The 26,923-nt window shown below is 45.3% G+C and overlaps 6 protein-coding genes across 6 annotated transcripts; 5 read left to right on the forward strand and 1 right to left on the reverse strand.

Annotated features, from left to right (window-relative positions):
* Positions 1 to 2,812: 2,812 nt before the first annotated feature.
* N7447_002425 (aldo/keto reductase family protein) lies at positions 2,813 to 4,023 on the forward strand (the record flags this gene model as incomplete). The annotated part of the gene is made up of 6 exons (XM_057226700.1): positions 2,813 to 2,911; positions 3,007 to 3,017; positions 3,067 to 3,124; positions 3,184 to 3,377; positions 3,431 to 3,800; positions 3,865 to 4,023. 6 exons carry the CDS (start codon positions 2,813 to 2,815, stop codon positions 4,021 to 4,023), a joined length of 891 nt encoding a protein of 296 aa, XP_057090716.1.
* Positions 4,024 to 7,284: 3,261 nt separating this feature from the next.
* On the reverse strand, positions 7,285 to 7,679 carry N7447_002426 (CVNH domain-containing protein; the record flags this gene model as incomplete). The annotated part of the gene is made up of 2 exons (XM_057226701.1): positions 7,285 to 7,478; positions 7,532 to 7,679. The coding sequence occupies 2 exons, from the start codon at positions 7,677 to 7,679 to the stop codon at positions 7,285 to 7,287; spliced, it is 342 nt and encodes a 113-aa protein (XP_057090717.1).
* Positions 7,680 to 12,615: 4,936 nt separating this feature from the next.
* Positions 12,616 to 13,821, forward strand: N7447_002427 (M4 family metallopeptidase; the record flags this gene model as incomplete). Its single annotated transcript, XM_057226702.1, has 1 exon — positions 12,616 to 13,821. One exon carries the CDS (start codon positions 12,616 to 12,618, stop codon positions 13,819 to 13,821), a length of 1,206 nt encoding a protein of 401 aa, XP_057090718.1.
* Positions 13,822 to 16,727: 2,906 nt separating this feature from the next.
* On the forward strand, positions 16,728 to 17,189 carry N7447_002428 (uncharacterized protein; the record flags this gene model as incomplete). Its single annotated transcript, XM_057226703.1, has 2 exons — positions 16,728 to 17,106; positions 17,155 to 17,189. 2 exons carry the CDS (start codon positions 16,728 to 16,730, stop codon positions 17,187 to 17,189), a joined length of 414 nt encoding a protein of 137 aa, XP_057090719.1.
* A 2,533-nt stretch (positions 17,190 to 19,722) lies between these two features.
* N7447_002429 (uncharacterized protein) lies at positions 19,723 to 21,776 on the forward strand (the record flags this gene model as incomplete). Its single annotated transcript, XM_057226704.1, has 3 exons — positions 19,723 to 19,905; positions 19,960 to 20,237; positions 20,294 to 21,776. The coding sequence occupies 3 exons, from the start codon at positions 19,723 to 19,725 to the stop codon at positions 21,774 to 21,776; spliced, it is 1,944 nt and encodes a 647-aa protein (XP_057090720.1).
* Positions 21,777 to 22,407: 631 nt separating this feature from the next.
* Positions 22,408 to 26,549, forward strand: N7447_002430 (NACHT and TPR domain protein; the record flags this gene model as incomplete). The annotated part of the gene is made up of 2 exons (XM_057226705.1): positions 22,408 to 22,764; positions 22,821 to 26,549. The coding sequence occupies 2 exons, from the start codon at positions 22,408 to 22,410 to the stop codon at positions 26,547 to 26,549; spliced, it is 4,086 nt and encodes a 1,361-aa protein (XP_057090721.1).
* Between the last annotated feature and the right edge of the window lie 374 nt (positions 26,550 to 26,923).

The following is a 26,923-nucleotide window of genomic DNA, read 5'->3' on the forward strand; positions in this document are numbered from 1 at the left end:
CGTGGGTTTCAACAGGCCTCATTTAAGAGGGGTCCCCCAGCGCTTCCTACCAAGCAGCGCACTTACGCGACAGGATGAGCCGAGAAGCCTATAAATACGTCATCTACCCTCGGCAATTTACTCTACGATTCATTCACCTGACTCTGCAGAGTCGAGCAGGCTTATGTCTAAGTCACCTGATAAGTTCTCTCCTTTGACCCAGAACCGAATTTCCACTGTACTACCATTTATAGGATACATCGAGGACTGGCAAGCCTGATAGTGCCTGTGAGAGATATAGGTATGATTCCCACTAGATACACTGCCGTTCACACCAGCCGATTAAAGATACGAACTTTGGATTAGCTGGTCAAGGTGTCTATACCCAGATGCCTCCGCCACAGTAGCTGACTAGCTGATCTACTATACATCCACTGTGTGTGCTCCCAAAGCAAAAGCGCGAATATCCACGTCGTAGGTATATGAATCTTAGCCTGACCTGTCTGAATTCTACTGATCCTGGAGACGATGCGCGACATCCCAGCTACGCCGCCAGAAAGTGAATCCCAATCATCTTTGTACTAGCCTCGAATGGGGCGAATGGGCTGTAATGATTGGAGTTTGCTGAGTGTTATGCAGTGCTGATCCATAGATAGCATATTAGCCCTTGCATCAATAAGCGCTTGGTTGACACTGGTTGTCTTGGCATACTGACCGCTATTGATTTCCAAACCGGCATGCAACTAGTTCTCAGAGCAAGCCCATGACTAATGTATGGACTAGTATACGATTAAAACGAGTGAGTTCAAGCGGAACCAATTCTTGATAAAAAGATTGATTGATTGATTGATTGAATAGAACACGTGCAGGTTGAAATACTCCGGGGGCTATGCGTCCAATACACCGATACTCAGTGGTTACAACACCAGAGTTGCAATTGACGCAGAATTACATACTGTTAGAACATGCTATGAGTATATCACCTAGTATACGATCAGGGCGAATGAGGTCTCGCGGAATCAATTAAACATGAAAAGAATGATTGATTGAATAGAGAACGTAGGATCGAGGGCAGGTTGAAATTCCCTCGGGTTATGTGCGTTGAATATGCCGATACTCGGTGGTTACAGCACCAGAGCTGAAAAATGACGCCAAATTACATACAAAACGTAAAGCAAGTTGATATCCTGTGTGACCAATCAGCAGTTAGCGGTAATTTACCGCTTCATGCTCTGATACATACAAAAGCATTTATGATAATGAAGAGCGGTGGCGGTTTCAACGCCTCTCAGAAAGGATTCTGAGGGAAGAAGAAGGTTTGCCAGACTGTCCAGGCACAGCTCCGCTAAGTTTGCCTTCGAACTTTCTCGAAGCAGAGATATTTATAGAACAGATTCTATACAGTTTTATGGTATAGTCCCGTCACAAACGATATGTAAAATAATTGAATAACGAGCTAAGCTCATGGTACTAGTTCCCGAAAGTGGCGCTGAGAAAGAGCGAAGAGTGTAAATCTTGTAGAAGCCGAACTTGCCAGCTACTGTGATCTACCCAACAACATTGCGCTGTGTTGGCCTAAGTATTGTACAAGACGAAAAAATGGCCAATTTCCTCCGCGACACTGTTTCCTGCTGCCTCCACGATTTGGGGACGGCGATCCACTCCCCGAGACAGCCAATCCGAGCCATATGCTACCCGTACTTTTCGATGTCCCATGGCCTTCGCCATCTGGGGGCAACAGTCTAGTCGTTGCAGCGTCGTTTTGGGCCATTCAATACGATCCCAAAGACACCACAGGCGCTTTTCTGGCAGCCCATGCCGCACCAATCTCGTGCATGCCTTCATTAATCCGATGCTGCTCTTCAGCCTTTCATTTGAATGCCTTGTTCTCAGTTGAGGTGGGGGGGGGGGTTGACTTTGGCTTGCTGTTTCTCCGTGCTCAATAACTACTATGTTTCTTTACAGCCTATTTTGTGTCACGCAGAGGGTCATTCACTGAAGCGCTAAACTCGAATATTTGAGTTTTGGTTCAGTCCTTTCACCAATTCGTTGAAAAAGATCGTTGCTTCGCTCATTGCTCAACTTGCCAGTGAATGAGAGCTACGACCGTATATGGTGACGGCAATTTTACGACGGCGCTTAACTTGCCGTTTCAGTCTTCGTTCACAACGTAAATTAACACAAGACCATGGTCCCTTCGCGTAAAGTAAACTGTGGCTTTCCTTGTCTACCAAAGGCTTAAAGGTTCAAAAATAAAGCTTTCGCATTTGTATTTTAGCACCTGTTTTCATCGAGCTTCTCTTTTCAATCAGTCTTTACAAGTGTCACCTTCAGCCTAATCACTTCCTCAAAATAGATCCTTCCTTCTCCCTCTCAGCAGATCACAACCTAAATATTATTAGACGACAGCATTTTATCAAAAACTGACCTATAGGTCTCAGTTTATTGGTACCTACACATATCCGCTTTCTCCCCTACTCCCCGCCAGGGTTGAGTGGCAATTCCGGTGGGTCGACGTAGCATGACTAGTCAGTGCATATCGGTAGTGGCTTGCAGATTGATTCAATTTATGACATGACGATCAAGTGGTCGCATTCTCCTGTACGCTACTGTAAGAGACATTTGACCATCGATACCTTCACCCCCTGCATAACACAACACATTCGGGAGGCTCATTATGTAACTGACTATTACTACCTTGGTAATGTATAAATGGTTAACTCTTCAGTAAACTCAACTACTCATCTATGAACCCTCAATACTCGCCAATCTAGTTTTCAGCTCAAATTCTATTTACTATATATACATCAGCAGCCCACAAGCTAGGTTGGAGATGTCGGAACTTCCCGTTGCTGTACAGCAGACCTTGCTGGGCCCTACTTCCACCCAGCAGACCGTATCGGGAATTGAGATCCCTGTACTAGGATATGGTGTAAGTGTACTGATTATCTGTAGTGACGAAGAGTGCTCTTTGCACCATTTTGCCCCTACTGTAATATATGAAATATTTCTAATGATTGCTCATAGGTTTATGAAATGTTTGTTACAAAAGCCAGGACACATCTAGTGAATTTACTGATCTTTTAGACCGGATAATTTAACGGAAGATGTGACAAGCAGAGCTCTAAAAGCGGGATATCGCCATGTAAGCTCTCAAAATTTCCTCCCGCTTAGTACTGTTGACCGACTGGTGATGGTGTGCAGATCGATTCCGCCGCGTATTATGCAAATGAGAAGCAATGCGTATCTGCAATCAAAAAGACTGGATTAGAGCGCTCTGACGTCTTCTTGACGACGAAAATTATGCCAGAACTCGTTGGCGAGGGTGGTGGATATGAAGCCGGCAGGGCGGCAATTCAGCAAAGTCTAATTGATGCCCAAACAAGTTACTTTGACTTGTGAGTCATATGCTGGACCCCTTAATTTGTAAATTCCAGGGCTCACTCTACAGAATCCTGATTCATGCCCCAAGTGGAGGAAAGGAAGGCCGTCTCGGTGCATGGCGTGCACTTGTGGAAGCACAAAAAGTGGGGGAAGCTCGTTCAATTGGTGTATCCAACTTCGGTATTCATCACTTGGAAGAGTTAGAAGAATACATTCAGAACGGGGGCGGAGGTCGGATCGAAGTCGGTCAGTACGAATTACATCCCTGGCTAGGACGATCAGATCTGGTGGAGTGGTTGCGCGACCGAGGCGCAGTGATTGAAGCCTTCTCCCCGCTTTGCCGAGGAACTCGAATGGATGAGCCTGTTCTGCTCTCTTTGAGTGAGAAACACAAAAAGAATCCAGCCCAGATTCTGATTCGCTGGAGTCTTCAGATGGTAAGGAGATCCACCTGATTCCGCATTCACCGGTATAGTCCAGCTGATTCCTGCATATGAATAGGGATTTATTCCACTACCAAAATCCTGCACTCCCAAGCGGATCCTCGAGAATGCAGATGTATTCGATTTTGAGCTAGGTGATGATGACATGGAGCTTCTACATACTGATGAATATTTACCATGTTCTTCTGATTGGGACCCCACTGTTGAGCGAGACTGAAGTCGAGATCTACATCTAGATGCATATGATAGATCCTGTGAACAAGTGCAGTTCTTTACGGGCCAACAAAAATTATGGAAACTCTGACTTTCGTTGCCCCTATTTCTGTCAATCTTTATGAGGGGCAGCATTGGGCGACTAATCACATTAAACCGCCCTGAGGTGCAAACGTGGTGGATTTTTTCATCAATAGCCTTGATATGTTGAAACGACCTGAGAATTCAGACATCGACTCATCATTTTTAGTCGCCGTTCTTGCTTCAGATAGTTTATCTTCCTCGGTGAACTACTTTCCATCGGCCATGTTCCTATTTCTTCACTTCGTACAAGTTTCATCACTTAGACCGTACAGACAGAACGAGTTTGGGCCATTGAGTTGTTAAGTCTCGGGCAAATTCAAAATCTGGGAGCGAAGAGCTGGTATCCCGAGGACAGGTCATGCTCTAGTAATGTCAAAGCTAACTGGTATATTTATGCTGCGCAGGTGTGAGGTTGGTGAATGTGTCCTGCGCATTCAAGTGGTACTAACCAGCCCGTGACTTACGCACAACCAGCAGTCAGTACCTACCACCTGGGTGAGATCCGCTTTAGCATTGCGCAGCGCACGCAATATCAAGTGTTCATGGAAAAGAAACCTCAGATACAATGGCCTGTATTGTCTTAATCTCGGAGCAGGTAGGTACAAACGGGCAGTTCACTGCCTAGTTTGCAGATGACCGAATTGTAAAGAAGCCGAAAAGCTATACCTGAATGTTGGATTGCATGATAAAGCAAGCAATCAGCAAAAATAAGTTTTAGTAAGTAGGTCCAATATTTGAATTCCACGCTAACTACCCGTTTCAAGGTTTCCCATTTTTCCATTCACCTTGCATCCTTCGAAGCCTCATGCTCTCCTTATTTAAAGCCATTTTCCGTGAAGCAATTCCCTTAAATTATAACAAGCTTTAAGCGTTCGACTCCGGTTCCTCTTCCTTGGACATCACCCGCTTTCTACTATACAGCCAAAAAGGCACTAATGTGAATCCACATATAACCCCCATAGTCATCGTCATCGTGCCCCATCCAATATGAATCTGAATGAATCCGGCCACAAGTGGACCCAGGAGCTGGCCAACCCCAAGCGCCATGTTGAATAGCGCATAGGCACGTCCGATCGGGCTCTTCTCACCGAAAGCACCTGGGAACTGTGTTTCATGATCTTCAATAACATGAGACACTTCTGTGATAGAGATGACTTGGATTGTGCAGATCGAAAGACCTTGGAGAAGCAAAAGTCCAACTAGGAGGACTGCGTCCCCCGTAGTGTTATGCTTGACTAGCCTCATAGGAACCTAAGTCACTGCTACAAACAGGAAGGCAGCAGTTCCTGGGATTCGAGGCCCCATTTTGCCGGTGAGCCTGCCGATATGTACCCCAGCGAAACTAGGCACGCAAAGGACAACGAAGATTAAGCCAGCGCCAGCTGATGACCAATTGAAAGTATTCATAACAAATACGCGTGAACTTTTGTTCGTTGTGACCGTCTCCTAACATATCGCGATTAGCAATGTAAGCAGCTCTTGCCAGAAAATCACTAGATCCTTTGCATCCCCTACGTCGACTTCTTTGAGCATTAACTCCATATCTGTCAAACCCACCGCGCTTCGGACGACATTTGGCATATGATGGTTCGAACGGATTCACCGTGAAGATGGGTTTGATCTGTCTTCAACATCTTGTACTGAACTCTCTATCGGTAATCAGTGCTCATGTCATGGTTGCTTTCCGAAGCAAGGCCGAGGAGCATGCCTGCTGTGACTACATACCAGCTAGAGCACCACTTGGGAGGATATTAGCACCTGCTAGTTCGTCCTAAATGATGCTAGTGAAGATGTCTTAATAGGATCTCAATTACAGCTGGCGCTTGATAGCTAGGTCTTGGTCTGGCTCATATTGTGTCACTTAGCGGGAGAATATGGTTAATTGTTTGAGATCAGCGTACACACACATCATAAAAAAGCAGTGACTGTCACTTTGATCGCAGTAGTGGATATTGATCTACAGGAGGCTAGCTGGAAATATACCATTGTAGTCACTGACAGGATACTCACAAATTTACGACCACTCACAAAATTAGGTGTCGATCAGGAATTTTCTTCATTCCATGCTTATCCAAAGCCCTCGATTACTTGACTGCCCTTGTGGCAGAGTTATTTTAGTCTTGCGACTCGCTCTAGGAGGTAGGCATTCTAATGTAGAGTAAGTTCGACCTCGTCAATCGATTTACAATCGCTGTTTGAATTGATGACTTTGAATACGCAAGGAACAAAGTCTACCGCATCACTAGTATCACTCAAGCCAACGATTCGTACGTTCGAGCGGCAACTCATCACCTACTTCTACATTTGGTAGGTCTGACCTTGAGCAAGTATTGCCTGATTGTAGTTGAACCTGTTGTAATGCAGAGGAATTATTTATTTCCATTCCAGATGGAGCACGTGGGCCTATTGCATGAGCTCCAAGTTGATTTCGAATCAACTTGTTTCTTCGTATAGACCCCTTGGGAATCAATTTCGATGGTGCGGCTTTGTTCCTGATCTGCACCAGCCTCATATCACAACAATACTAAATTCTGTTCTCAAAATTAGTCGCCTCTCATCTGTTTGCAACCCCCACCTTTCAATGGCTGAATTAGGAGTATCAGTAGAGTCTGATAACATGAAATACCACTTTCTTGCAAAACTTTCTGCAAGTTCGCAGTTTTCCGGACAAGACAGTAGTCCCCACACAAGAAATCCGGCATTACTGGTGCGTGTCACAGAATGCCATTATGCTAAACATGGCGATCGAGATGATCTCTGGCTTGAATGTGTAATATGCAGTATGATTAATGACCACGCTACGACAGGGTAGACTACCATAGTCGAGTTGCTTAGCCCTCGACTTCTGAATGCCTAGAGCATTGGTTTCCTATGTTTCTCATTCGGCGCCTTCGAAAAGCCAAGAGCAATTATATTTCAACAAAATTCACACATAATTAGTTCCCTGTGACAACGATTAGAAGCCACGTTAAGTTAGTTGTCTAGGCAGCCTTCTCTGTGCTAGTTGTAAACTGCCTTTGCATCTGCATTATAGAATGGGAAAACCCTTGATACTACATGGGAACAAAAACCCACACCAAGGCATGTGCCAACGACTAAGACCCAAACAGAATATGAATCGCAAAATATGGAACCTTTTGAACTGGAACAAAAATACCGTCAAGGAATTTCGCCGCCAGCTTCACTGTAAATCAAATTCCAGACGGCCATTATTGTTTCTGATGTGTTCGGCAGTATTGATATCAGCCTCAGGCGCATTATGACCAAATCTAGCACGGAGGATTGGCTGATGAGCTGCTCCCTCTGTAAAGTTGAATTTGATACTGTCTCGAAGTGCATCGTGGGTGAATCCGCTTCCTGACCACGAAAATTTGTCTAGAGTACGTCAGTGCTTGGTTGACGCTTTTTAATGGCATAAGGAGCTGTACTATTGACATCTCCAATATGATCATCAAGGTCAAGATGACTGTCTTCCAGGTTCCCCCGTTGGCTTTCACACTTCGCTTTCAAAAAGGTATGGCCGTCCATAAGGACAATCTCAGCATCCTGAGAGCTGTTTTGCCAATCCCCGGCCATCTTGTGTAGGAGTGAAACAAAGTAAACAAAGTTCAATATTTTCAAGTGGAGGAGTCACAGTCTGTGTTACACAGCTCGTAAGAACAAATATATTAGCCAAAAATGAAAGTAGGTGTTTATAAACCAGCTTTATATGTACGGAAAATCCCAGAGTAGGCGCGATTGAATTAAGCAAGGATCTCGTCATTAATGTGGATGTGTCAAAGCATTGCATTGTTGCCATATAATGATGATGTATATCGATTGCACTGTTGCTAAACAAATCCATGGTACATAATTTTACTCTTGCCACCGTTACAAATGGCTGGACGCATCTGTCTACTAATTCATTGAGATGGTGACATTTATATTACGCTAAGAGGCAAGGAGGTGCTGCTTCTCTCCGAAAAAATCAGCTTTGGTATTGACCAGAGATGAGCTAAGCGGTGAAAATTGGGCCGAGATTAATGGTCTCAAGTTTTCTCGGGAACCGAAAAATCTTAGGTAGTCTTACCATTTGCAGAATTATGCTAAGGCCCAGAACTTGAGTGACACTATCTGACCAAAGCAAATATGTCACGGTTCGGTTGCACCCCACTCTATCCCGCGGGGTTGGGGAGAAGTCAGCCCGATTTCAGCTGGGGTTTCAACTTTAACTAACTCCCAGGGTCGTCCCCACTTTTTCTCCCATAGTTAACAGCACAACCTGAACTGGAGGGATGGGGACTTATCCGCTTCCAGCCACAGGCCAACTTTAGGTTTTTCTCAGATTTCGATTGCGATTGATGTTAGTCGGGAACAAAATCTAGACAAAGATCAACGATGGAGCACCCGAAAACCTGGAGGTTCGTCGCAAAAGCAAATCCGTTCTTGTGGTATATTAAACTCAATATCAAGTCCTATTTTGATTAGCTGGGGGGCCTGTTCTGTGCCAGCTAGGTTCATCTGGGTACGAGCTCTATGAGATTCCAGCTTTGTGGAAGAAAATGGCCTAATAGCTGTCCACGGCTTACAGGATTAAAGTTTTTCTGTCATTTATACCCCACAAATCGGCGGGCGGTAAGCCGGCTAGTGACAGCTGCTCAATAGAGATGTGAACTATTAAATTACATCTGTCAAATTCCGAGTCTGCATACCTGGTACAATACACAGGAGGTAATAAGCATACCGCCAAGCATACCAGAGGACTTATAAATGCTCCATTACTTTGATTAGTTAATCATGCTCCATATAAATTATAAGGAGCGCGTATACAGAAATACAGAGAGTTCAATATACTGAGTTCATACCATGCATTTCATACAGTCAGATTTCTGTTAACATCTAATAATCTAGCAGTAGCTTTGACCAGTGAGTGCACAGTCCTATCAAACAGCATTCCCTGTGATACGTGTGAGATCGAAAAACTCCAAGGCCAGGGTCGTTATTAACCAATGTCCGGGGCTCTTGATACTCGGCCCGTCGCACCCCACATTGCTCTTCCGTTGTTCGGTTGTTCGAAGGGCGGTGTGGGGTGCGACGGGCCGTGTTTGAGAGACCCACCAGTCCACCACTCCCCCCACCCCCTAATTGGAACTACTTAGCCAGTCAGTTGGAGCTTGACGATATAAATTTTATTTTTTTTCACATTTTTTTTCACATTTTTTTTCTTTAATTATCAATTTGCCTGCCATGCTCACCTCGAGAAATGCCAGAATAGAAGATACCAACTTTCAATGGATACAACATCACGGATAATGGGGGGATTTCACATTGCTCGCAGCATAGTGGGACGGTTTACAGTGATGATATTTGGGATTTCTCGAACATTGTGGCGTTTTCTTCAAGCCATCAGTAGGTGATGTACCTTAACGGATGAACCTGATCGCTAGCCGGCGGCGCACACTGCTACACCCTCGTTATCTTCTAGGGCACATGAGAATTATAAGTGAGCAATAATGTAATAACCCGAGGCGCGTGCGCGCGGGCCGGGATTCCGCGCTCTGTGAGCACCTATATTCAGGTAGAGCACCTATTGCCCATCTGTTTTTCATTTTAGACTTATACCTTTTTGTCCTGGGCGGAAGGGCTAATGCGTTGAGTAACCTAATATGGAGACGGCTCTAAATTGATTAACAAAATCCGGGGTACCCTTGCTGTTGCCCACGTCCATGTATATGTGGAAAGTCATATTCGCCATCTGGGAGGTGGACTGTGTCTGCCGACCAGTCTTAGATAAGCCGACTTTCTTGACTAAATTAACATTTCAATCCCCCCGGCGAGATAAAGGGAGGAGCGCACATAAGCGTAATGACTTTCACGAAATAAGAGCAATCACGCCTCCATCTCTATCCATAGGAATCATGGGTAATAGTCACTTAGAGCGAGCCTCCTTCGAACCTAAGTGTCATCGATTCCTAATAGCTAGCTGCACAGGATCGATAGTCCGATAAACCGCTTTAAATGGAGACACACGGGCTGAGTGGACCGGCTCCCCGCACCGTTTAGGCCGTTTAATATCAATGTATCAACAAAGACGCAAGGATCACTGTTTATTAGCCTTATACAATCACGTATGAAAGCCTTTCTTTTGCTCAATTTTCACCAGATAACTAACTTTATTTTCATACACGTATCTACAGGACAGATCGATACCGATGGATTCCCGGGAAGCTTTCCCGGCCATTGAGATGCGGCAATGAGATTACCGTTGTTAGAAGAATCTCGACCACAGAAACTTGCAAATAGAGACGTCCCTAATTTTCTTTTGTGCATGTCAGGACTTCTCAGGAACCCCCAGTGACATGCCTAATATCTTTTTGACCAGAAACAAGAAGATCCCTAGCAGTTCGTCCAGCATAGGTCCAGCTATATGTACTAATAGAATAACGGCATTTGTTACGGGAGTGAACAGTCTATGGCAAGATCCCAGACATTTAGGATCTCTATCTAGCAACGGTCCATTGATTTCATCGTACTAGCACCATACAATCCAGCATATTTGCCATGTCTAACGTTCGTCCCATCTGTGGGCTGACGCCAGGAGTTTTGGTTTTCCACGAACGCCTACAAATGCCTATGAACGCCACGCAGCTGGTCCGAATTCCAGGCTTATTATATTCAACAATACGGTAATTGTTCATACGACAACCGACACTCCGGCGGTAAGCTTTCTGACGATAGGCGTGAAAGATTCAATGATATGGGCGATCCATTCCGGCGCTATGCATACACGCAGTGGTCTAGTTTGGCCTCATGTCAGAGCCGTACTTTGTACATAGCTTTAATGCAACCTTTATGTTTAATTGGAACTTGATACAATGTGTACAGATTTGACAGGATTGACAGGTTCGACAGTGCTGGTTAAGGGGCCCCCACCTAGCAATATCTAGCGACTGTCAGTCAAGTTATAAATATCTGGGACCGCCAGCAGTGGATAGACTTTCTGCTCACATTTTCTCAATATTTTAACCACCAACGCTTTTATTTAATTTCATTACTTTCCTACAGTAATTGATAAGCTTTTTTTGTACTATATATCATCAGAACTTGCATTGTTATGGTATCGAAAAATACATCACTGAATTCTAGGATATACAGTGATACCTCTTAGATTTCAGCACGCTGTCGGCTACCGCCTTCCTAAAATAACGTACCGCCTACTTAAATAGTTATACCGCCCATTATTGAATCTTTTTGATTGGTAAATTACAGTCGGCAGAATAAGGGGTGTTGAAACTTAGGTGTCAATGTATATATCTCAGTCACCAATTTATTAAATTTCTCGAAACTCCCTTAAGAGACTTAATATTATATAAAAACCTAAAGATTTCACTATTGCGTCTGTCTATAGTATACTATTATAAACTGCGTGGGTGAATTGCTCTGGCTAGGGAGTTGATAGAACCACACCAACAAAATTGGATTTATCTTTGGAGAAGCACGTTCCTAGTCCGTGCGCATCGTACGTCATTTTATTTGCGGGTCAAACTCACATTAGTATACCACCGGGTCACTGTTTCTGGCCGTTTACTTTGAACCAGAAAAAGTCGGTTCTTTGAAACCAGGAAAATCACATTTTCCAGAGGTCACCTTCAACCAAAGTTTGATTTTACTAGATAACCACAAGATGAATCCTTATGGTCTCCGCTGGCAAGCCTAAAAGTAATGCCTTTTTTAGGAGATCACACGACTAACGCGGCCGCATGCGGCATGGCACCGTCTAGACAATGCGACTGAAATTAGAGTTCTACAGGCTCATCCGAGCCTTGGTTGGTTTGTTACATATATTATTGTAATTAAACATTCACTAATCCTGTCACAGGTTAAGATTTCTCACATCGCTTATTATCTGTGCTGAACTGTGCTGGGGAATATGAGTCTCAGCAATATTCTATACAGGTTCCTTCGAGCTCCTTTACAACCATGGTCAATACGTCCGAGCCGCGTTTTGATGTTCTATGAACGGTAAACTTAAGTGCTCCTGTAATGAATGTGTTCTAGCTTGCTCTACACAGAAAGACGACGTGGAGCGCACTAGCCCACAGGCACATAAAATAGGATCCTTGTTCCAAAATTGTGAGAGAAGTGGTAGCTGAGTTTTTAGGGATATTGTATTGCAAGTCTTGGGTAGCAGGATAGTCTGGATGGAATTCAGAATTGTCTAGCCATTAGATACCTAGCAGTCTAATCGTCACATTTACATTATCTGTACAAATAATGACTTAAACAGTGACGGAAGTGAAGATCTAGATCATGAACAATGAAGCAAAGGAAAATGGGCCAGGTGGTCATGTTACCGTCTGAAGTCTACATCAGCATTAATGTATATAAAGCGATAATGACTTCTGGGAGAAAGGAAGGCTTTGGACACATCCTGGAGAATTATCATAAGCACCTACTTCAATCTCACAGTCAGCTTCTTTATTATTCAAAGTCAGCCAAGGGTATCGACCGATATACCTGCCAGGTCGTGAGCATGGCTCCTTTATGTGGCATTATACCAGAATATGTACTGGAGGGCATCATTGAAAAGGGGCTGGCACCACAGGACACTATCCATCGGTGCCAATCCACTCTTGAAAAAACAAAGCAACTTCAAGATGTTCGTGAAAGTCATAGGCAGAGTATCGCAGCGGTTCAGCCGCAACAAACCTCTCAAGGTATTATTCCGCCTTACATCCTTGAAACACTTGCACGGAATGCTGCGACAGAACAACAACGCGAGGCAGCCCGCCACACACTTGCATACAGTACTAAGCATCGAACAGTGGCAGGGCATGTACGTCAATTGAACCGTACAGTCTACGATGCGCAGAATTCACGTGATAATCATCCTCCCCGTGACAAAATTCTGATTTCAGAAGGTGGTGAACTTCTTTCGCAAGAGACTGATCCAACCAATAATGCAAATGAGTGCTATGTTGGTCTTGGGAAGACTTATGACTTCTACTTCAATTTCTTCCGGCGAAATTCCTATGATGATGATGGTATTAAGCTCGATGGCTTCGTCCATGCTGGGGACCTCTACAACGCCTTCTATAACGGCAAAGAGCTAGTCTTTGGTGACGGAGATGGTGTTATCTTTGATGGCTTCACAGATGAGCTCGATGTTATCGGTCACGAGTTTAGCCATGGCGTGGTGGAATATACGAGTTCACTTCCATACTGGTACCAGAGTGGCGCTCTCAATGAGTCTATTGCAGATGTCTTTGGTATTATGGTAAAACAATGGGGTGAAGGCAACCCCCAGACTGTTGACCAAGCTAACTGGCTTATCGGGGAGGGAATTTGGGCTGCAGGTGTCAATGGCAGGGCTCTCCGGGACATGGCGAATCCTGGAACAGCTTTTGACGATGATAAAGTGGGGAAAGATCCTCAGCCTGCGCACTGGAGGGATTTCAAGAAACAGAGCGGCGATAACGGCGGTGTTCACATCAACTCTGGCATCCCGAATCGCGCTTTCTTCCTTGCCGCTACTAAGATTGGAGGATATGCTTGGGAAGGTGCTGGACCTATCTGGTACCGCGCTCTGAGCAGTGGTAAGCTTCGCACAGATGGTGAAGCTACATTCAAGGACTTCGCCGATCTTACAATTGAGAGTGCTGCCAAGCATGTGGATAAAGTCAAGGAAGCTTGGACCGCCGTTGGATATCCATTCTCTGAGAAAAGGCATGAGCTGTAATCATTATTCTGAATGAGCCCGATTACCGTGTTTAGGAGTCGGAATTCTGTTTGGGCAAAAGTCTGTTATTTCGTATTCATTATTACGGAACCTCACCCCTGTATTGTATCGCCTCCCGTTATAGTTGAATACCCATTTTAATGGTAGGATTTAATAGCGATGATTAGTCGAATTTTAGACTTTGTTTACTGTCTCTCTCCGGCGGAGTGTCTCGACTTCGTAGCTTACTGCAGCGATGAGTTCCTTGGCGTAATGGTGGACCCTCCATTCTTTCATATTTCTCGGCTCCGGTGGCAGATCGTTTCTGTGTAGTCTCTTCTTCTGCTCGAACCTCTCGTTTAGACTGACTGTGAACACGTGGAGGAATTTAGGAGGATCTTATTCGGTAGAGTCGTCGTCCAGGACTACATATGTTGCGCAGTCTGGGTCTTGTTTCCTTCTCTGTGACCGTCTGCCAGTGATAATATTTGAGAGATTAATATCTCCAGAGATATCCCTTGGTGCTCGGTCTGATAATGACAGATCTGGGGTAGGTGACAAAGTAGGTGACAGAGCAAGCTCTCGTTATAGTTGCATACCGCTCTCTGATTTAGTCTCATTTTCGTCACTTATCTCTGATATATCTCTCGCTTCACTTCTCTTCTCCCCCTTAGTTTCGATGCCTTATGTCACAGGGATCGGATCTGGTGATAGCGATATCGACTCTCGAATTCTAGATCTCGATAGATCTATCGGAATCGGAGGATTTAGAGGGTTTATTAATGATATTGATGATGAAAGTGATGATGAAGGTAAGGATAAAGGTGAGGATATTGACTGGGCAGAGATTAGCAGATCTGGTGGAAACGCTCCGGGTATGGTTTCTCTTATTTGCTGCGTCGGTCTGATCATTTGTTTGTTTGACTGCGGAGTTCATGGTAAATCAGAGGCTGATTTAGCAGATTACTCCAATGGGGTTTTCTCTCTCTCTCTCTCTCTCTTCATCCACCTCCTTATTTCTCTCAGCCTGCTGACCTTTCGTTATTGTAGTGAAAGTGTAAAGGTATACAGTTTTCAGGTGTAAGGCCTGTCAACCGGGTAAGATACAATGGCTTGGAGAGGAATGGAATTGTATTGTCTGTGTGCGCCAAGACTAATTCTTGCTAAAAGGAAGAGGGGATTCAGGGGGATCCCCGAATATGTGTACTTAGACTTCCGCAAAACCCATTTTGGGTCGAAGGTCACGACCCAGAACCCAACCCAGTCTGGGTCTGGGTCTGGGTCGAAAGCTCATAACCCAGGCCCAAACCCAGACCCAGTGACTGGGGCCCCAGAAAACCTAGTATAGACCCAGTTCGACCCAGTTTCTGCATAAAGTTTAGCATAACTATTTAAATAACATACTGTCATTTTCCTCTGTCATGGTTCCTACATTAAAATACTATAATCTTTACCATTAAGATGATGGAAGTTTTAAGAAATCTTCTCGTTTTTAAAAGAAGTATATTCGGTTTAGGGTTAATTACTTCATAAATTGTTTTATTTCATATAGGAAAGAATTATCTGTTAGCTGCTAGTTTTAATAAGTAAAGGGGTGCATTCCACTTAGAATATAAAGTATATCCGCTTTATAGATATATACTTTTAACATGTATTAACCCTACATTTTAGACCACGTTAAGCTTCTATACTTTAGACTAGTTATATATTACTTTATCCTGCTTAGTACTTAAAATTATTAAATATCGCTAGTAGACTTCAGCACAACCCACTCTAACCCACTCTAACCCGGACCCAACCCAACCCAACCCAAAATGGGTTTTAGGTCCATTGCTTCGACCCAACGATGGGTTTTGGGTTATTAGCTATAACCTAAAACCCATTGGGTAACCCATTAGGGCCCTAATATAGTGTAAACCAGATAAACAGACTTTTAGCGTATAACTACATAATTAATGCATTTTTTGCTTGTAACATTAAGTATTTTACTTACAGCGCTCTTCTAGAATGAATTAAGAATGAGTTAAAAAATTACATCAGGATGTATTTCTCTAATATTACTTAAAATCATCATCTGCTTTGCTCTTACGCTTCCTCCCTAAGGCCTATCTCTAAATTATAACTCTGGCTCCGTCACCTATATATCTATATATATTAAATAAGGAGACATCTCTCGCGGTCTATTATCTACTCCCTCTTCCTCTTCATTATCACTAATTAGGTTAAGCTCAGCATCCTCTATATAATTATCGTTCTGCTCCTTCGCCGACTCGATCTTAGCTAGTGTGAAGAACTGTTCGAGCTACTTTACCTTAGTATCCCCAAGATTAAATCTTATTATACATAGAAATAACATAAGCTCCTCGATTATTTCGGACTTTAGACGACCACGGCGATAGTGATAAATATCCCGAGTAGTATTAAAGAGCCATTCGACACTAGCACTAGTTATTAGGATAGAGAGAATATCGCGAGTAAGTAACGCGATTATAGGGAAACGAGATTAGTTCTCCCGCTAGAATTAAAGAGGCCCTTTGTGAACAGCGCGAAGCACAGCTCCTGTCGGACAAACGATTTTTTGGTGAACTCATTTCTCGTGGAGCAACAACATTTCGCCATAATGAAAAGGGTCGTTTGGGTTCGTTAAAAGAGATTAATTCTGCGCACCGCATCGTGACACATCTTATCCTTCAATCAGAAAAGCATCCCCCGAGGATATTGGAGCTGCAGCGCGAGATTATTGACGAGGGAAAAGTGATTGGCGGGACGAAAGCAGGTATTTTGCTCACTAGAGATCTGTCCAAAGCCCGCCAGGCTCATGAGCGACAGTTGAAAAAGTTAAAAAAGGCAATTGAGATGGAAATGTCCAAGAAGAGTACGAATTATGCTGTTGACATGCAGGAGCTTAAGGCAGATCTGAAGAACAAATGGGAAAAATCGAGCAGGATAAACGAGCGCTGGAGAAGTCGATGCGCGATTTCCACAAGGATGAAGAAAGGGCTTGGAAGAAAAGACTCAGGGCACTCGAACAAAGGTTCCTCGAAGAGCTAGCAACTAAAGGAAAAGAGCTACGCGACATGGAGGAGTCACTTGCAGAAATACGCAAGGACAGAACTCGACGTGCCAAAGAGTCCCAGAAGATAAAGCTTGAATTAGAAAGATACGAGCAAGAGATTGATAATACTTGTGGAGAGGTTATCCACGCCCATAACACCTATCAAAGGCTACGTGAGCAGAAGGGGAGCCTGTTCAATGGCGCGACCAATGGTATTGCCTCAGGCCTAGCATCTAGCATCATATCTGCAGGTAAGCTATCTTGTCTTCCGAATCTATTGTGATACTAATATCCTCTAGCGCTCGACGGTGGACTCCTTTGCACAAACTTATAGCAGTATGTTTGCCCAAATATTAATACCAATGTTATATTTGGAATCAAAGGTACCACATACATTCTTCTCCGAAGGGACATTCGCGCTTTATGATGATGTCCTCAGTAACGCCTCGGAAGGGTAACCTTGGAACCCCTCGGGTTATGTGTACAGACATAGATGGGGAATTTTGCTTCCTATCATTCTAGTAACCCCAAGTTTCTCCCTACCAAATGGCCTTCTTGGCTGTGATTCCTTGTGCTGTGATCACATTGCCCCTACTCAACATGATATACAGCCCATGGCTTCGGACTTCCTCTATTCAACCACATGGAACCATGTAACGCATTTGATTCCAATATCCGCTCATAGACCGAGGGAGCTCCCTGGCCCCGAGCCTCCGTTGGAGAGGCTGTGGACGACATCGATCTCGCCCATCTCTGAATTGGCTGATGATAGCACTCACGCCATTCACGTTAAGCATACGCTCCGACTGCCGAAATTTGTCAGGATAGTCAACTTACTCAATACTCACAGTCATAATTCTACTTTACTCGCCGTTTGCACTAGGGCAAAACAATAGATTGTCCGACTTTTGGTCCTTATATATTGCTCCGTGTCTATCAAAGGCGCTTGGTGCTTGCTTAAGATCGAACAATAGAGAGATTTCAAGCTTCAAGCAAAACATAGTGTAAGCTGGATCTAACTTAACTGGTTGACGTTTGTCATATTATTAGGCAGATTGTCTGGTACTACATCGGTTCACCGGACCTTTTTATATATACCAATGATGATATCTGACCGTACAAGGTTCCTTAATTCGAAGCAAGAATGCTAAAGACGTATTTAAGGGGGCCGTTGGCCTTGTCCTGAGGAAATAAAATCGTTCAAGGGAGCCTTTGATGGGGTTTCGGGTTTTTGATAACTCACATGTGTCCTCGCCCCCTGCAGGTAGGGAAATCACCTGAGCAGTGAGGACACTCTACTCCGTACATTCCTGGTCATCTATAACCATATGCACTTTCTCATTGTAATTGTGGAAATTTATGAGAGGAAGAGAGGACAGGTTTAGTGAGAAAACCCTGTTGAAACTTTGCATAATACGTAGCAGGAAATATAGGCTAGTCTAGGTGTAGTGACGATCGACATAATTTCATCAATGCTTGATACTTATATCTATTACAACGCTTGATTCTATGTAGACTTTATAGTATAGCGGTTCTTCAATCCCCGCAGCTTCCAATGTTACCAAAATTGTGGTTGTACTTAATGATAAAGCACCCACTATGTTTTCTAGGGGATGACCTAGACGATCTAAATCAAAGCCATGAGGTTAGATGATACCTGTCGATTGAGCTGGCTCTCCCGACTGACTTGAGGTATAATATACATGGCTCTAGAGCTTTTAGTGTTTGATGTTTCATGTTGACAGCCTTCACGTACATTTCGATAAAGGTTCGGTGGCGCTCATCAGGTCGACCACAGTCAACATTTATTCCACATCTTGGATTAAATCATCATCCAAAAAAGGGCTCGGAAATACGCTCCTTATGGAACACTTGTTATTTACAAAAAAGACCCTCGCACCTTGTTTACGGCGAATCTAAGAAGTTCACAGTCAAATCAGAATGGCATTCCACAATACCAATCTACCAGAGACACTTCATTCAGGTGCCTGTCAAATGCGTCAGAATGTTTGTGAATCTAGGTTGTGATCTAGGATCATGGCGCATTCTCGTCCTTACTGGCAAGGTCAACCCCTCCGATCACGTGTTGTGTACCGAATCGGTCGGAACGACACGAAGCGATTAGCTATTAGCACAAAATTGAAAAAAGAAATGAGAAGGCCCTGAGAAGTCTACAAGCTAGATTGTAGTATTCAAAGTATTTTTTACCATTATGTGCTCGGAATTGTTGTTGACCACGTCATCGAGGGATCTAGGGCACGATCGCCTCCATCCTCCTATCTTCACCTCCAAGGGCAACCCTTTGACGCACGGAGAAATGACCATACTGGGTTTGTGGAAGAGATGGTTTGCTCCAAATCTTCCATTCTCAGGGACTGAAACGAACTGACATCTGTACAGACAGATCCACAGGGATAAGGCCGACAACGGCCAAACCCTCAATACATCCCTACCACAAGCAAGTCCTTAGCATTCCAAGCTATTAAGCCAAAATGATTCACCCTCTTCAGAGAGGACTCCTGAGAGCGTTAGATTCTTCTGACGCATGCCCCTCGGCTGGTACATTCCACCCCTCCACACTCTATTCGCGTCGACGCGCTCCAGGCCTGAGAACCTTTATTAAATTCCTCTTTAGTCCTTCGACGCTCCTCTTGATACCAACCTTATGTATGATCTTCTTTACGCTCAATTGATGAACTTCGAGTGTGTCTAAAACTGGGTTCGATTTGGACCTGGCGCATTCAATACGCATGTCCTTGACCTACAACACACTCACATTCTTCCCTACCCAGTTTCCGAGTCCCAGACAGCTAGAAAAGGGCTACAAACAGGGCCGTTCGTCTCTTGGTCCTTGAGCTATCGTGATCATGGCGTCTGGGTTTTCAGCGACGCCTCGAAAGGAGGGCACATGGACAAAGCTTGTGATATTCGTTGCGCTATACATGCTACTCCTCGAGTCTATCCTGGAATGGGTGCTCGTGCTCTACCTTTACGGTAATGGCCAGGTTGACTCAAAGATGACTCTGAGTGTTGTTCTTGCACTAGTCGCAGTATGTTTGACTTGAATCTTTGGTTACTATACCGTTTCGCTGACATTAATTCAGTCTTTTCTCTCGGTGCCACTTGTCAGCCTCCAAAGCCTGGTTGCTTGGCAATACAACAACATTGGTGGGTTTGGAACCCAGAAAACCGTTCTGCATAATGTATGCACATATGTGCTGCGCTTGGATCTTCTACTTTGGTTAGCTACAAGTGTAGCAGGTCTAGTGGTCACTGCACAGCAGGTGTACTGTCTCCCGGAAGGGACACATGCAAGTTTCTGGAGAGTTGGTATAAGCTGTGCCTTCCACCGAGCATCTGTGATCGTGTCGGTTATTTCAATGTACGCTGCATTTTAGTTCCATGTCATCTTTACTTCAACTGACAATTATTCTACAGGGCCACCGTGTGCACAATGTACTGTGCGAGGCAGCTCTGCGATCGACCATACGATGTATCGCTTCTCGGTATATACAGGCGCCAGATAGTTAATAGAGACGGCAGTATCGTCTCTGGTAATAGTTGGGATAGCGAGGAAACACTCAAAAACGAGATTCTCTATCTTTGCCGCCAACACGATGGAAATGGACCCGGGGAATTTTGGTCTGCAGACCCAATCGCCAACAGAGTCAACTGCCATCCTAGCATCCGACACCCTGCCCCCATCCGTCTACGGCCTCAACTTCGAGTCAACACTGATCCCGGTTCATCATATGGCGAAATTATGTCTGGAACGACGATTTCGCCCGACACTCTACACCGTATCTCGCCTGGATCACAAAGCTTGGCTAGTGAATTTTATCCCACCTCGTGCACGTCTACGACCGTGAGTTCACAGACAGCCAACGAGTTACGCGCCCTTCTCTCTGATGCGCCGGTCCCCAAACTCCCGACCGTTCCTCGGGAATACACCCACCATAAGAGAGGAAAGTCATCATTGTCTTCTCTTAGACGTCTTCTTCCAAAGTCTTTCCCATTATCGCTTCCATTATCATCGGATCCTCAAATCCAGGCCCTCGCAGACCCCAACGCCGCATCTGACGTCGAAAAACAAGTCGTGACACCAAACAGCATGCCCAAGGGAGACCCTGAATCCACAACCTACCAGCTCGGCGCAAACGGCAACACCCCAAACGCTTCCTCAGCATCCCTCCCCCAAAGCCCAGCCAACACGCTACCCAAACCTATGCCTGCACACCTCCAAAGCCACCACATCCGAACAATGACCATGAACTCCGCCGACGCCCCCGAAGTAGTCCTCACCCCATCTTCCCCACCAAAAGCTTGCCGCTCCCAAACAACCTACGCCATGCCCGCAGCCCGCTCAATCCACCACCCACATCACCCAAACTTCACCCCACGCCCCCCGTCCCTACCACGACCACGGGCATACTCTCAACCCCGCCGCCAAGCCCCAGGACCAAACATGCACCCAGACTCAATTCGAAAGACCATGCAACAACAGAAAAACATCATCCACTACCCCGTCCGCAGCTCCTCGTACCACTTCGACCCAACCCACCTCCCCCGCCACTCGCAGAGCCAGTACAACCCCCACCCAAACACCCACTCGGGGAGCCAGTATTCCCACCAATCATCCCGCTGGGCAAATCAGCGTCGCCACGTCTCAGCTCGCTCACTCCAAACGCCCATCCCCCGTCGCAACGACGTCGAAATAATCTACCCCAGCACGCGTCGTTCGCGAAGCAGTACCCACAGCCCCGGGAATGGCCCGCTCAGCTGTATCTTGGAGACGACGGCCGACCCGCATGTGATGGATGGTCCCCGACCTCTCTCGACTGCTTGCTTGGAGTTGCCGTCTAATTGTATCGATCAGACGAAATATCGGGGTGCGAATCGGACGAGCTTGGGCTTTTATTAGAGTGTTTGGGGGAAGATAAGGGAACGGTTATTAATAGTTCGTCTGCTGGCCGGACATTCGTTTGGTATTTGGCTTATTTTTGTATGGATGACTTGGGTTATGTATCTATATTTTCTTTTGTCGTTAGGTATGCATGTGATTGACTAAAGATAGATGTGGGCATAATTCATATAACCTTCCAAGGTTTGAAAAGCGAACTGTTTACTCACATGGGGAGCTTGGGCTTCGGGTGATTCGATGGCTGTGTTCCTGGCGGTTCCTGTATTCCACCAGGCGTATACTGCTGTAGTTCTCAATCGTTCTACCCTTTCGACCTTGAGCATCTTGATCTCGGCCACTTTGGCTTTCTGATTCTACACAACATTCATTCTTTTGTTTCGGTAAGATCCAACACGGCTCTTTCTAAAATATCAAATAGCTCTGATCCCGCATAAAGGTAATCCAATTCCCTCTTTTCTACTTCTGGTATACTTCCTCATTTGTATTCGTCATAACATGCCTTGAAGCCCGTAGATAATTCAAGACAGAAAATGATCGTAAGAGCTTGGACAAATTACCCCGCCTTGGCGCGGCTGAGGCGAATGTCTTTTTCACAGTCGGCAAGTTATTTCATATTCTCTTGCCGATCATAATGTCCCATCAGGTGGCTTTGTTGTGGACTGGAGCTATCAAACAATATGAAACCATCGCGAAGCAAAAACTCGATCCCGCCGTTCTGCAGGTGACTACAGTCAGCGATTTACTGGAAGTAATCGATGATGAAAATAAACAATTCAACGCCTTTCGTGACCGAGGACATCGGCTTCGAGATGTGGTCAAGCATGCCATGACCCCAATTGAACTGGTAGGAACGGTGGTGGCCGGTAGTGTCTCTGCGGCTTATCCACCTAGTACCTATGTGTTTGGTGCGGTAACACTATTGCTGGGAGCTGCAAAGGGGGTTTCAGACAAGTATGATGCTATCATCGAAATGATGTCAACCTTGAAAGTCTGTGGTGCAGATTGTCCCAGGGAGAGTCGAGATTGAGATGCTGACTTTCACAGGATCTTACCATTCGATTGAAAGTTTACTCGACGCAGACTATTTCCGAGAACCTGAGCAACAAACTGACGGAGATTTTGACTTCGCTTTTGGAGGTACTCGCTTTTGCCCGAAAGGAGGTCAAGCATGGAAGGATTCTTAGCTATGGCAAAAGCCTGCTGTCTACCAGTGACGGTGGGAAAGAGGCAATGGCCAGATTTGCCAGGCTGGTCGAGGCGGAAGGTGCATTGGTCGGGGCCGAGACACTAACAGAAGTGAAGGGAGGATTTGCGCGCGTGAATTCCGATATGAAGAAAATCGCTCGACAATTGGAAGAAACGAGGCTGCAGGCTGAGATGCCCCGCAAAGAACGCATGGTCGCGAACCTACGGCTCTTACTACAGCCTTCTAGGAGCTCTGAAGATCGATACAGTACAATGAATCGTAACCGCGTGCCGCAAACCGGGGACTGGGTACAAGAAGAAACGGAGTTCATCGATTGGATCGCCGGAAAGAAACCAGTCCTGTGGATGTCTGGAAACCCAGGGGCTGGAAAGTCATATATCGCTACCAATGTGATTGATCGCCTAAAGCAGAAGCAGCATGTTTCTCTGGGATTCTTCTTCTTCAAGGACGACAATCCCACAACCCGGTCCACACACCAAGCTCTCCGCGATGTCGCATTTCAGATCGCACTGAACGATCCTGTCTATGCTGAATATATCGTTGATTGCATAGATGGTGCCGAGGACATACAGAGGCTGGAGAGTTTATGGAGGAATCTGTTTCTGAATTTCTTCATCGATAATGGAGGCAATGAGGACGGCAAGGAATCCGCAAAAGGCCCAGTTTACCTAGTTCTAGATGCACTCGACGAAGCGTTCATCGATGATCGACTCGAGCTATTTGAATTGGCGAAGGATATCCGGCCCGGTGGTCGAATCCAGCTCTTGATGCTCGGAAGACCACAAATTGCTGAGGAAATGAATGATTTGATGGAAACCCTTCAAATTCAGACGATCGATGTTTCTGAGGTGAATAATTTCGAAGACATTGTGCATTATATCAAGACTATGATTGCGAAGTCCATCTACTTGCGGAAGCTCCCGCTCTCTACCCAGCGAACAATTATTCAGAGACTGTCTACTGGCTCCCAGGGGATGTTTCTCTGGGTAAGACTCATGTTACAGGATTTGTCGCAAATCAGAAGCAAGGGCGAGATACAAAGGACACTCGACGAAGCTCCAAAAGGCTTAACAAAGATGATCTCCCATGTCCTAGGGGGGTTTTCAGAGAGTTTCACGGACAATCCCCAATACGCCGGCGACTTGAATGAGCTATTGGCATGGACAATGTGCACCCCAAGTCCGCTCTCCCTGTTTGAGATTGACAATCTGTTAAAATGGAGGTCGCCCGAAGGAGAGAGTTGGATATGGCTAGAGGGCTCTCTTCGAGTACAATTTGCCTCTATCTTCCTTTTGACTCGTGAAGATGGCCTTTCCACCACAGACCTGAAACGAAGAACGAATTACGCGGAATACGGCGATTTCGAAGAAACATCCGAGTGCGACTTGGAGGAGAATGAAGACCTTGACTTGAATGATGATTTTGATTCTGATCACAAGACCACAACGGTCTCTTTCTGCCACGCATCCCTCGGAGAGTTTTTCAGAGGCCAGAAGGCCAAAGTATCGATTGGACCCAATGCTCCGTATATTGGAGTCAACTATCATGAAGCTCGGGTATTGGTATTGAGCAGATGCTTCGAAATCATCCAGAACAAGGAGGAGTCCAGAGAGCAGATTGCACTTGCGTTAAGATCATACGCCTGTAACTATCTTCTTCAATTCCTCACTGCCGTTGATATGAGCCAGATTACTAAAGACGCCAAAAAGGTGATTGGCTTTCAGTTGGCTGAGCTGTTGTCTGATGAGTCAGGGTTCAAAGCATTTGTTTCGCCCGATAAACTCAATCTGTTCACGCAGGGCGCTCTGAATATTTTGAATAAATGGCTTGGTGACCCCGATGTTCAAGAGGCTCTTCCGGATGAGGCCAAGATTTGGTATAGCAATGCCATAGCCGAAAGCCCAGCTGAAATTCTGCGCCCAATAGTGAACTATATAGCTTCTCACTGGGTCCAAAACACTTCATGGGACTCAACTCGTTGCCTCGTGATCATTCACGATTACATCATCCTTCGGGGCTCTGTCCCTTCTCTTGACACCGGTTCACTGGATGATATCTTGCAGATCGCAGACTGGGGTCAACCTGACCATGACGCTCACTGGTATGGTAGAGTCGGGCAAGCACTGGGTGGATTTCTGTTCTGTTCTGAGGCTATTGAATATTTGCAGAAGGCTTTACAAATCAACCCGGAGTTGTGGGAGTTCCGTTCTCATATGGCTTTCTTGCATCGTGAATTTGGCGAATTTGTCAAAGCTCTTGGAATTCACCAAACCAACATCAACCAGCTAAATAAAAAGGAGCAGTCTTTCGAAATTCGGAAAATCCTTCACCAAGAGTACGAAAGTGTCGCATATTGTTACTTGCGTCTCGAAGATAAGGAAAATGCGTTTTCCGTGCTTCAACAAGCATACGACTCGTACGACCATTGTGCAGAATGTGCTCGATTAATTCTGGAGCACCACCATGGCGCTGGCAATGTTGATCAGATATTGGACCTTTTCCAAATGATGAACGAGAAATCACCCAGTGAGGGTGTGAGCTACCTAACGCAGTTTATGCTCGAAAATCCAGGTATGGAAACAATGATGCATGAATTTGGCGCTAAAATCATCCGGAGGGGATGTTTCTCATTCTTTAAAGAAGCTTTCATAGCCGCCATCATCACCGCTCGTCGACAGAAAAAGCCCATTCTAACTGCTACGTTGGACTTAAGTCTCTCCGCCTTGCTCAACTCACTTGGAGTTGACCCTGAAGGGGCAGCTCGCATTTGGGAACGCATCTTGGAGACCTACAAACCGAGTCAAGCAAAAGGCAATCTGACTCACGTTATATTCGCCGCGTCATCTTCACTATGCTATTACTACTTCAAACAATTATGCCGAGTCGATTGCTCTCAAGTTGAGCGTCAAAGATATGGCGGACTACTCGAACGTCTAGTTATGGGACGACCCCTCCACTTAGCCAGACATGAAAGAACCCCCAAAGGCGTCACAGAGTACGCATACCTACCAGCACCCGAAGCACGCGCCACACTCGGTACTTACTACAAAATGTGCGGCCGTGACGATGATGCCCTGCAATTTTTCAAATCGCTTTTACAACGCCCAATTCGTATGCTTGGTTTGTCTGATGACGATGAAGACCGGAACTGCTACCTTCAATTGGCTGGGATCTTTGCCGCCATGCGAGACGTCAACAACTGGGTCTCAACTTGGTACCAAATAGCTTTCCTCAATGATAAGATCGGCGATACGGATGCCCCCAGGCCATTCTGTGACGGGTGTGGGATTCTTTGCACCATCGACGGAATAGTCCACTGTTGGCGCCATGACATGCCGTTTGTCGTTCTTTTTTGTGAAGACTGCTTTCCACGGTTGAAAGACGGTTCGCTGTCTGTTGATATCTGCGACCCAGCCCACGAGTTCATGACTATTCCTAAGCGACCTCAATCTGTCAAACAGCGCAGTATAGAACATCAAACGATGATATATGTCTGTGGAGAATGGATGACATGCAATGATTGGAAGCTGAGTTTGAAGGAGAAATATGGGTTGGAGGAAGAATAGATCGTCCATTTCACGCAATGGGTCACAGGGGAAGATATTACCGAGGACCGGGATTGACTTCATCAGCTGCGTTTCGCCGTCACCGTGGTCAATATGATACCCCAAATGTATTCTATATTAGCAAGACAATTGAACAATAAACATAGGTGAAATGATCAGCACAAAAATTCATTTGGTAGCACTCTCAAGAAACAAGATGCAAAATTCGTCTTAAGGGGAGAACAGAACAACCTCACGAAGACATGCAAGTTCAGATCCCCAAATTCCATTCCAGGAAGTACGCCAGACCGCTAAAAGACGAGTCAAAAGAAATACAATACAATCCACTGCCTATGGTACATCAACCCCAGAGAAAAACAGGATCAAGCAAATCA

The sequence above is a fragment of the Penicillium robsamsonii genome, assembly GCF_028829455.1.
Source record: "Penicillium robsamsonii strain IBT 29466 chromosome Unknown utg000001l_segment0_segment0, whole genome shotgun sequence".
Taxonomy (NCBI): Eukaryota; Fungi; Ascomycota; class Eurotiomycetes; order Eurotiales; family Aspergillaceae; genus Penicillium; species Penicillium robsamsonii.